The following is a 12,046-nucleotide window of genomic DNA, read 5'->3' on the forward strand; positions in this document are numbered from 1 at the left end:
AATGCCATGGTGTTGGGGTCTGCAAAATAAGATGTCCTCAGAAATGAACTGGCAAAGTTTGGGGGGGCACCATCCAAGGTTCTATTGTCCTCCAGTGGCCAAACTCAGGACAACCAAGCTGATAATTTGTCTCAGGCAAATTGAGACATGCAAAATGAAACAGTTTGTCTCAAAACATTCTCAAGAACTGAAGGGTCTTTTAGATGTCATTAAGTTCTTCAAAGTCTGGGATCCAGTTTCAGGAACCACCTCCGTCTTAGTTCAGGAGGATGAGAGGAAATACCATGCCAGAGACACAATTCCTATTTAAAATGCAGTTTTGAAGCCTTCAATAAAAGCATTTCATTGTATTCTTTAAATGTAAGTATTGACACTGAATCAGATTTCACTGTTCAACTGTTATATGTAAACAATAGATCCCAACAATTCCTATACATTTAATATTGCCATTATTGTCTAATTCAGCATTCTTCTAAAGGTGCAAGATAGTGTTCCACTAATATTTTCAAAGTCACATCTTCTCTCAAAATATAACTGAAGATTGTTGATCCTCTTTTAAACAGAAAATTGATAAACTGAAGGATATGGATGTTATGAGGTGGTTTACAGGCATACTTTTATACTTTTCATCAATTACTAGTGATTTGGAAGATGCATCAAATACATCAAATGCAGATGCAGTATGGACAAAAAGCAAAAAGAATATGAACATTATGTATTGTGGTTGATAGTTATTGAACTCTGCTGAAACTGCAGAATCTCATATCTAGACTTCACAGAATGGATCGGGTGTTTGGATTACAGTAAGCGTTGCAAAGTTAAGAGGATAAGAGAGGCTGTTTTAAAAGCCCCTCTACTCATTTAATTAATATTCACTTAAGTTAACTAGTTCAGCATAAACTGTTACTTTGTGATTTGTTCCTTAAAAACATCTACAGAATAATCTCCTGGTACATTATTTCTATTAATCTATTGGACCCATTAAAATGATTGGTTATAATGATTAAAAATGATCTAACATGAAGAAATAAAAGTTTGTACGTCCCTAAAATCTAAAGCTTTATGAGGCTGTGGTAGAATCAAGTGAAAAGAAATGAGAACTATACACAATGGGGAGAAAAAGAGCACTGTTTATATTTTTATTTGCTTTGGGGGGGGATTGGCATAGAATTTTAATATATTTGTATACTGATTTAAAATAATGTACTGTTTAATCGCAGAGGTCAGGAAGAGAAGGTGAATACTTAAGATGAGAAAAGGGTTTTCAGGGAAGAATATATACAGGTATCCCTGAATTGCAGGGATAGTATCAGGAAAGCTAAAGTTCAAAATAACCTGAACGTAACGGTAGTTAAGCAAAAAGGTCACAACTTCTAAAAAAATGATTTTTAAAAAAACAGAAGATGGAAAAATTAGAAAGCCAGTTATTTTTGTTCATTCTTCTTCAGCAATAGTTGTGTCCCCCCACTCTCCCCTTTCAAAAAAGAAAGAAAAATAATTACCAAGACTCTAGGGGCAATAATTGAAGCTAGGAATGGAAACAGTACACTATATGGAGAATCTTTTCCCCACATATTATATTAATTTCTTTTCATTAGCAGTGGGGTGTTAAACATTATCTGTTTATAAAGTTGTCTCAGGTTCAATCTCCAAAATCTCTAGGAAAGATTGCAGAAATTCTTGGCTGAAATACTGACAAGTCAAGACCGATCACTGTTGTAAAAAAGTTATCAATCTGCTTTCCTCCAGATGGCACCTTTGTTCAACTCATGCTAGCATGGCCATTGTTATTACTGCCTGAGTTTCAGCTCTAGAGGAACAGTATTAAGCTAATGCCCCAATCATACATTTTAATGGCTTCCTATCAAAATGTACTAGAAATATTTGGAGTTATTGCCAGTGCTGTATTAATAACATTAACAACATGATTCATTTCAGTGATTTTATCATATTTTATTGTTGACATTTAGAGAGCTTTTTTCTATTACTTCTTTTTTGTACATCACTGAATATTTGAATTTAAATAGCTTTTAAATATTTTCAGTATATAAAATCAAATGTTTCACCAGATACTTCCATGTAGATAATGTATAACATTTGATGCAGTGGTAGGTTGCTAATTTTTTTACTACTGGTTCGGGCGTGCTCAAGGTTGCGCATAAGCGTCTGGGCAGGTGGGTGGAGCCTCCCGCTGCTACCACCAGTTCACCCAATCCGGGCCGAACTGGGTGCAAATACCATCTCTGATTTGATGCATACTTAGTAACCAGCTGATGATACAATGTGCATATTGTATTTTAGACATGGCTGGACCATATGGATACCCATAAGTGGTCATTTGGATTTTTATAGCATAGATATGGTATAACTAACATATATTTTAGGAATTCCCTCCACATTTCTACATATTTTCCAAACCTTTGCATAATATCTCCTTCTGAACAAAAAGTATTGAATGATGCCTGATACCTATGTTATACTAACGTTCTGTGTTTAATGAAAAGGTCTGCACAGCAACAAAGATTGATCCACTCTGCCAGAGATACTTCAAGAGATAAAGTAGCTTGCTTAATACTGAAATATTTAAGCATGCAGAAAAAATACTATCCATCCTTCAAGATCTTTTGGAAGTAGGTCCTGAGAGACGATTACAACATTACATTTCAGTGTTATATACTGTTAATGCTACTTTCCCTTAATTGTTGACCTAGACATGATTGCTACAGGTTCCATACATCTGGGCAAGATGTATTGTAAAATTAGAATAAAATAAGTAATTGTAATCATGTTGGCCAAGGGAAAAAAATCCAATATCATACAGGAAATTTTCTATTAAACCAACTTAAATTTTATTTTAAAAAATACATGTTACATGGCACTTCTTGGGACAATAATAAAATATAAGGCTATATTTCTCTAAATGTCCTTCAGTATTGGAATTCAGTTTTGCATACTGGGATAAACTGCCAAATGTAGAAGGGCAATTTCCTTTGCACTAAATAATCCAGTGAATTCAGCAAAAAATACAAGTGTCTGTATTCTGTATAATCACTTGACTGTTTAAAAAATCTGCATGTGGAGGAGACATCGACAAGCCTCTTGGTTAGGTCCCTTAAGGAGATTGGGAAACTCAAAGCTCATCCAGAGTCATTTTTGTGATGGGTTAACTAATTTAACTATGACAGTGCTAAAAAAAATTGTCCGTATTTCTTTGGTGTAAAGTTAACTATCCTGAAAAAAAAAATTCCTTGAAGGGAGAATCTGTAAGAATTTAGGAGACAAATGCAGTCACTCCTTTTTGCTAAATAAATTTCCCTCATTACATTTTTGTCTTTGGTGCCAACTTATCAAAGCAGTCAGAATTTAAAGACAGAATCCAAGCCACTTCTCTGTAATATTTTGCAAGGGTGAAAGATCATATATTGGCAGTCAAGGGAATGAAAATGATGCTGCTGTTTTTATTCAATTGATAATACATCCGGCTCGAGCTAAAACCTAAGCCACAGGTTTGTAAGCAATAACAAATACATGCATGCCACATTTTTATCACCAAACCAGACCAATGCTTGGAAGATTGTAGAAACCAAATTAAGTTGCAATTGTTTCTCACTTTTGAAGTAAAATAGTTATCCTACAGTTATTATTTTCCTGACAGCAACAAATAAAGGAAATGGTAGTGCTCATCAATGGAATGTACAACTAGTAGCTTGCTTCATATGCAGCATATTCTCTTAGGTGGATTGGGGAGTAGATCAAGTGTGGGGATCCTGCAGTAATAGAAGAAGAAGCATCACCAAAAAAGAATATTTCACATGCATAGTAATAATGCTCCACGTTGGACTACAGAGACACTCAATTACTCTTAAATCAGAATGAACAAATATAAGCATATGCACACTATGAATACCAAGAGTAAATTAAGTTACTGATCATTAACAAGAGAAAACATATTCAAGCAGTGGTAATAGAGAAGCCTTCTTAAGATGACTACTGTCTATGAAAACATATTTAATGTTTCTGAACTTCAAAAATGCAATCCACAATCTAGAATGAAATCCTACATTCACTAATTGTTTAAAGCTGCCTTCTCTAACCCAGTCACCTCCAAACTTGAGAAAGCTGCACTCCCAACTTATCTGCAGTGATTCAGCTTGAAAATGTTAGTTTGAAGTGCTGATTATAGACACAGATTTTAAGGCATATCTTAAACCCTCCTGAGACATTGTGCAGTCTGGAAAGGATGAATTTGTGCATGCACTGGGTTGAAGAGTAGAGAGAAAGGGTTGCACACTAAACAAGATGTCCTCTGTGAGTGGGAAGGGTTCTTCCCAGAAAACTTTATGTGAATAAGCATACATGCAGATTTCTAAATACAAATTACTTTACTGAACGCATACATTTAACAACCTGATTGCTGGCAAGATGAACCTTCTACAAGGTTCTAAGGTTTTTCAAATTCACTTTCATTCCCACAATCAATTGAATGAGGTAGTATAGGAACAAACATATGGAAGACACCAGATTCAGACCGTCTGAATGAAAACAAAACCTGTTTAAAAAGCATCAAACTCACTTCTGACACTTCTTCATTGTGCAGGGGCTTAGTATAGGCATCAGGTTTATGGATGAAGTGCTTAACTACCACTGAAAAGACTTTTAAAAGTAAAACAGCTCCAAATACTGAGAGCAAAACGATGAGGATAATCTGCATGAACAGAGAAGCGAAATATCATCAAACATACTGAATAAAAGAATATGTTTTAAGCAAGGCGTCAACATCTATATTGGAAAAATGGAAATCAGCACTGTTAGAAAGAGAAGATCATAATGAAGAAAATGACAGCTTTCCTAGCAGAGTTAAACAATCCAAAACAAGAACATAAGATGAGTCCCCCAGTGCATGTACTTGCTTCTCTAGAGAAGTTAACTCTCATGCAACAATATATTTGGTTTTAACTACAAGATCTACATGAGAAATACCACAGTAGACACTCTTGCCTCAATGCCATAGTGCATATTTCCTTGTGACTATATTTTCAGAGTCGTTTTAGTTTCCTTGACAGCTGGAATCAGTCAAAATTCCTAGTTCTATACATTGAGGAAAGAAGACAGAGAAAGCTGGTGTAAGAGATAGTCTGATATATTACCTTAGTGGCAGAGTTATTTCTTTCCACAAACTTGCAATCACATAGCAAGCAATACGCCTCGGCTTCATGTCTTGGTACTGGCATCGGCTCCATTGTATATAGGCAATTACTGCAATTGTGAGAAACCAGAAGCAGCAATAAGTATAAAAAATCCATCCCTTGGAAGTCCACCTGTTCCAGAGGGTATTGAGTTTAATGTAACATTTGGCAGGACATATTGACTATTTATGGATGGTCATATATTGGTTTAATAAGCCAAGATACATAAGAACCCTTTATCCAAGCATTCACCTTTATTTTCTCCACTCATTACTTCAATTAAACGTATTTGATCAAATCTGGAAAATTTTGATTAACTGGTTCATATCAAATTACAGTCAACCCATGATCTCAAATTGACTTAAGAGCCTAATTTGCTCCAAATTATAACTGGTTTCTACGTTTAAATGAAACAGAAAACATAGTTAATTGAAAAATTCTACATTTAATTGCTCTGTGTAGTGAATAAAAGGAGAGACTCTATCCATTTTCAAAATTCTTGGCTTATTTGGACTGTTTAATTTTAGGCCAATATCTATAGAGTAAAAATATTTGATTCAGTCACTTTTCATATAAAAATATTTCTGAACCTATTTTTTTCAATATGACTTAATAATTCTTACATAACAACTTTAAAAGCATTCCCAGAACTGCGGAATTTCATCTTCCAGCAGCTAACATAGCTATCAAAGACACTGGCATTCAGCTGTTGGTTCCTACCTAAAACATTATGACTTCCATCAAAGCTTTGAAAATGTCGTTAGGGAGACAACAGGAAGTAATTAGAGAAGTAATTCTAGAATATTTCTAGAAATCTAGAATATTTCTCTTCACATTCTTTCACGATTGGAGTAGCCTATAAATCCAATAAATGAAAAATAAAATAAGATCTCAAATGTGAATCTAATAGCTCTTGGAAAAACTCTAATTTTGGAACTATTATTCCCTTGATCAATGATGACCATACATAAATAGATAAAATGCACATGGTGAAAGTATCCAATGTAAACAGACAGAAAGTGTGAGTCTTTAGTTCATTTCACTGAACTGACTTCCTATACTGAAGAACAGTTTTAAAATCAGCTTTTTAAAACAATCACATCTTGAGAAATTCTATGATATTTGAAATTTGTCTCACCAGTCATCCTGAAATTCTTTTTTCCAGAAAGTCATTGCACTTAAATTCTGATATGGTGGGCAGAAACAGTAGCAGCCATTGGGCATAAATTGCTATAGAAGAAAAATAAGATAAGCAGTGTGTGACCAATTGTTTTGCCCCATTTCAAAGTAAAGTAATTAACAACATTCTCCTCAATCACCTCATACCCTGCTGGAGAACCTTAAGGTCTACTTGATCTACATCTTGGCTATTGCAGCTCCAAGTTTTACTTTAATAACATATAAAATTGAATATTAGTTGCCGAGGATGATGACTGGCATATAATGGAATTAAAACCTATGGGAGACTAAATAAAATAAAATAGAATAGAATCCTTTTTGTGAATGATTAAACACTTAAGAGAGAATAAGACAAGAACATGTGCATCAAATCTCCTTAATTGTTTAATATACCGTATTTTTTGGAGTATGAGACACACCTTTTTTCCTCAAAAAAGAGGCTGAAAATCTGGGTGCATCTTATACACCAAATACAGCATTTTTTGCCTCCTGAAGCCCCGCCCCTTCACCAAAAGGGCAGTACATACCCTTATGGAGGCTTTCAGAGAGTTCCTGGGGGCTGGGGAGGGCAGAAATGAGCAAAAAAGGGGCCATTTTTTGTCCCCCCCACCCCTGCAGCACTCTATAAGCCTCCACAAGGCTATGCATGCAATTCTTTTGATAAAAAACAGGCCCATTTTCGTGAAAAACGGGGCATTTTCTGTTCGTTTTTGCCCCCCCCCCCCAGGAGCGCTCTGCAAGGCGCCCCCCCCCCCCCAGGCTATTCATGCTTTTTTAAAAATGGGCCTTTTTGGGGAGGTTTGCACAGTGCAAAAACTATTTTTTTTTCTTTTGGAAAGCTCTTCTCTTTGAAGAGAATTACATTGATCAAGTGTGTGCCAGCAGAAACACCTACCTATACTGTATTTCTCTCTCTCCATTTCTCTCTCTATCCCTCTACCTACCTACCTACCCACTCTCTCTCTCTCCCTACCTACTGCATTTCTTTATCTCTCTATTTCTCTCTCTATCCCTCTGCCTACCAACCTACCTACTCTCTCTCTCTCACTATCTATCTACTCTATTTCTCTCTATCTCTTTCTATTTCTCTCTATATCTATCCCTCTACCTACCAACCAACCTGCACACACTTTCTCTCCCTCCCTCCCTGCCTACTGTATTTCTCTCTCTATTTCTCTATCCCTCCCTTTTTCTACCTACCTACCTAACTACTCTCTGGAACAAAGGACGGCTTGCACAAATAGAAATATATGAAGAAGTATAAACTAATTTTAGCTATGACTCCTTTCCCCTTTTTTAACCTTATGCTTTAATTTTTTTTCGCTTGCCGTTTCTTATTTTTTCCCCTACTCTATATAACACTGTTGCCCAAAAAAGGAATAGCATAATGGGCATTTCTACATATCTGTTATAACTGAAGTGCACATAGTAGCAGAAGTCTAAATGCTATTGCTATCAACAAATTGTATTAAAAATAAACCATGATTTAGTAAATGCTTGAACTGAGCTATGTTAGCCTGGCTTCCTATAATACTATGATGACATAGGTAAACATGACCATTACGTTTATCCAAAAGCAAATAATAAACATTAACATAATCAGTTTTTCTCCCTATTTTCTTCCCTCACCTTGGTCTCAAATGATGGTATTAGAATGCACAAAAAAATGGCTGCAAGTGACATTGATTTCATGATTTCTCAACTGTATAAATGAACATTACCTGGAGGGTGGAAGGAAAACAACAGAAATAAGACAATTCTTTATAACATTATAGACATTTAGATATCACAACTCAATTGCTAAAATGTGACAAGCTGGTTTCCTCAATAGAAACATATATCAAAAGCCAAGAACTTGCAGTATGTGTGGAAGAGAAGACAAAACCAGTCTTTTCCAATTCCTTTGGCAGAGGAAACAATTTAATTTAAAAACAATCTAGAGTTAGATTTTAAATATAGAAAATATAATATTACATATTATTATCTTACCAGATATTACACCTTGTGCTATTCTGCAACTAGATTACATTTTTTGGGTTGTCTGCAAAAGATGTGCAGTGGCTTTCAGATACAGGAAATAATTTAATAACATTAAGAAAAAAATCAATATACAGGAAAGATCACAATTTTATTATTTCAAATTTCATGTTCTTTTAATTAAAATGGAGGCCACATTGTAACTTATTTTCCCATGTTTACAAAACGCTTCAACTACACTGATTAAAATGCATCTTAATATTATGTCTTTAATAGCAGTATGAACTATGCAAGAATGAAATTATAATTATAGGAAACAAAATATTCCTACCTTGTCCTTCAAGGTAGCTGCTTTTATTTGTAGAACCAAACTTAATTAGTGATCACTCTTAATTAAAAAGCAAGCTCAAGATCCCTGCAGCTGTCTATCTGAATGCAAATAAAATAAAAAGAGCTATTAATGAGATTAACTCATCATTTACTAAGAAATGTTTGTGTAAAAATGAGCCCCCTCCAAGTTCCATTTTATGGAAACATTGAAAACAAAAGTATTCTTAGCAAGATACTGGATCTTACATATGCTATCTACCATATCTATCTTAGATGCTCTTCACTTTTACATATATTTTGGAAAGTTTCAGCTTTTTGGCCGCAAACCATCAAACAGGTGGACATAGAAAAGTCAGTCAAGTCACATCAAAAAGACCACAAAACTCTCCCGTCACCTGCAAGAAATGTGAATTGAATATTTCAACTATTATACCACTTCAAGCATGGGTTCTTTGCCTGTTCTATTCATGAAGCTTTATTTCTTCACTTTATTTGGACTGCTCTGCAACCTTGCAATGCTCTTTAGGGCTTTAGATGGTTTCCCAGCATGTTTAAAAACAACTGACAGTTTTGTGACATTTCAGGTTGTTTGTAGTTTATACTCTGGGCATCCAGGACAAACATCCATAGATTTATAAGGAAACTTTCTTGGGACCCAAGAAACTCTGCTGGGATAGCCTGTATATTATTCCATGAATCTTTGGTTTAAGTAGATAATATTAATTGCATTCTAATGTTTACTTATACGCAACAAGCCAGAAAATTGGAAATTAATCATGTAATAACCACACAACATAAGCTGCAAAAGCTTTCCTGAACCTTACACTGAGTTATTGATTTGGAAATGACATCACCTTCAGCCAAAACTTGAATCTATTTTTGAGGTCAAGCTTGGACTGAAGAGGAGAGATGGGTCTGTGTAGAGACTGAAGAGATACACATCTACTCATCATTTCCGAGAGAAACTGGGTGACCATGTGATGGGATTGCAATACCCATGAACAGATCTCCCCTCAAACCCCATCTCTTGCCATTCTTGTGATTTTAACCCCCGCCCATCCTAAAGCATGTACTGTAAAGAAAGACCATGTATTCCTTGTGAGTTCTGCCTGATACATTTTTCTTAAGCATCTGCAGTGGTGGCACAGTGGTTAGAGTACAGTACTGCGGACTAATTCTGCTGCCTGACTAGAGCCTGCAACTTGGCAGTTCAAATCTGACCAGGCTCAAGGTTGACTCAGTCTTTTATGGTTACGAGATGGGTAAAATGAGGACCCAAATTGTTGGGGGGAAAGATGCTGACTCTGTAAATCGCTTGGAGAGGGCTGTAAAGCTGTATATAAGTCCAAGTACTATTGCTAAATTTTACATTTTTTCCCCTTTCCGCTGTAAAGTACTCCAAATTTAAAGGGAAGGAAGATGAAGAGGAGACATTTCCCCCTGCTCAGGGAGAAAAATTATTTAAAAAGTAAAAAATATTGAAGTATTTAAAAAGTATAAAGTATAAACAGAGGGGAAAGAGACAGGAAGCTCACTTGCACAATGGCCAGCTTTCCCAGATTTCCCAACTTTGATGGCCAACTACTTTCCCCCTCCTCTTCTGCAACGGACTTAATTTTTCTTCATTATGCAGAACTTGGGTGTTTTTCTTAATGTAAATGAAAAGGTGAAGAGATTGTATACACGTTATGATGATAAAAAAAACCCACCGCTAATTAAATAAGGGTGCCTTTTACTGCAATTCCTGAAGGAACGGCAGGAGTTTATAGTTGCTAGCTGATCAGCTTCTCCTGGCGCTTTAAATTCCCTTTCAAAGTATACAATTTTTCAGGACACGAACCACCAGAGAAACACGCAGATCAACGGGCGGAGATCGTATTCTTCCAGGTTTCGCTACACCCACAATACAACAGGTTGCTATGGAAACTGCTCCCCGTTTTCTCCCAAACCACATCGGGGTTTTTATGCTATTGGCGACGGAACAAGAGGCTTACCCAACAGTGTCGGCTCCTGGAAACGGCCTGGTCCGCCTTTCGCTGTGATTTTTCTGCTGACGTCACTATAGTAGACGTTGCTAGAAATCAACCAAAGCCGCTGCCGCGATTTAAGGGAGTATTAATGATTTTCAAGCCTTCTAGTAACAAGAAAAAAAGTCATATGACTGCGCTCTGTGGATTCCAGGGTTGACTGCAAAATATTAAAATAGGAGAGGCGAAAAGGCTGCGTAGCTGTTCCTCAGGATGTGAAAGCCCCTCTACTCATTTAAATAAAAATCTCTTATGCTAAGTAGCTCAGCATAAACAATTTTTTCATCATTTGTTCCTGAAAAATCATCCTGAGAGTAATGTCCTGGTGGGTTATTTTTGTGTTGGACCTGTTAAAAATAGTCAACTATGATTGATGAAAAAAAAAAAGATCTAATAGGAAAGAAACATCATGCATTCCTAAAATCTAAAGCTTTCATAATGTGGCTGAGGTAGATTCAAGTGAAAGGGATCCTGTTGATCCAGTATAACTTTAAGGACACCTGTTCAGATTCCCATGCACTTTTGCTGAATAATCCCAACTTTACCAAGGACTTCCTTTAATAAGACTATGCAGAGACACAAAGGGAAGAAATAGAAAAGGGCACCAATATTTATATTTTGGAGGAATTCACATATAGTTTTAGTATGTTTGTATACTGATTTAGAATAATGTACTGTTATATTACAACGAATACAACGGATGTAGCCGGTCCAGGGGAGTCCGCAGACGCCTGCCCATCAAGAGCTCCGAGGGGCTTCGGTTGGACGTTGGGCAGGGAGTGGAATGTTGGCTTAGCAGGTAAGCCGCCACTTTCTCCTGCCAGTCGCCCCGGTCCATGCGGCCCAGTGCCTCTTTTGCTGAGCGGACCGCCCGCTCCGCCCGGCCATTGCTGGCCGGGTGGTACGGGGCTATGGGCGCATGTCGAATCCCTTGCATGGCCAGAAATTCCTGGAACGTGGTGGACATAAATTGGGGCCCATTATCAGAAACTATCAGGTCCGGCAACCCATGGGTCGCGAACAGCCTTCTCAAGGCCCGGACCGTACTCTCAGCTGTGGTGGAGCCCATCAGGACCAGCTCCACCCAGCGGGAGTAAGCGTCCACCACTACCAAGAAACTCTGGCCGTGAAAGGGACCGGCAAAATCTAGGTGGAGGCGTGACCATGGGCCTCTCGGAGCCTCCCACTCACGAGCCGGCCCAGCTGGGGGATTAGGCCTGGATTGTTGACAGGGGTTGCAGCGGCCTACATAGGCCGCTATCTCTGAGTCCAGTAAGGGCCACCACACATAGCTACGGGCTAATGCCTTCATTCGTGCTATGCCCGGATGATCCTTATGGAGCAGGG

The 12,046-nt window shown here is 37.2% G+C and overlaps 1 protein-coding gene across 9 annotated transcripts; it reads right to left on the reverse strand.

The window, feature by feature from the left end:
• Window positions 1-1,938: 1,938 nt before the first annotated feature.
• Window positions 1,939-10,765, reverse strand: LOC116509239 (transmembrane protein 9-like). 9 transcript variants are annotated; one of them, XM_032218309.1, is made up of 8 exons: window positions 10,667-10,765; window positions 8,674-8,771; window positions 8,355-8,406; window positions 7,995-8,086; window positions 6,325-6,416; window positions 5,148-5,256; window positions 4,574-4,705; window positions 1,939-3,767 (listed from the first exon to the last, which is right to left on the reverse strand). In XM_032218309.1, exons 4-8 carry the CDS (start codon window positions 8,055-8,057, stop codon window positions 3,753-3,755), a joined length of 411 nt encoding a protein of 136 aa, XP_032074200.1. In that variant the 5' UTR covers window positions 8,058-8,086; window positions 8,355-8,406; window positions 8,674-8,771; window positions 10,667-10,765; the 3' UTR covers window positions 1,939-3,752. The 9 variants fall into 9 exon arrangements, with proteins under 9 accessions (XP_032074200.1, XP_032074196.1, XP_032074202.1 ...); XM_032218305.1 differs by lacking the exon at window positions 8,355-8,406 and adding an exon at window positions 8,919-9,067; XM_032218311.1 differs by lacking the exon at window positions 8,674-8,771.
• Between the last annotated feature and the right edge of the window lie 1,281 nt (window positions 10,766-12,046).

The sequence above is a fragment of the Thamnophis elegans genome, chromosome 5 (genome assembly GCF_009769535.1).
Source record: "Thamnophis elegans isolate rThaEle1 chromosome 5, rThaEle1.pri, whole genome shotgun sequence".
Lineage (NCBI taxonomy): Eukaryota > Metazoa > Chordata > Lepidosauria > Squamata > Colubridae > Thamnophis > Thamnophis elegans.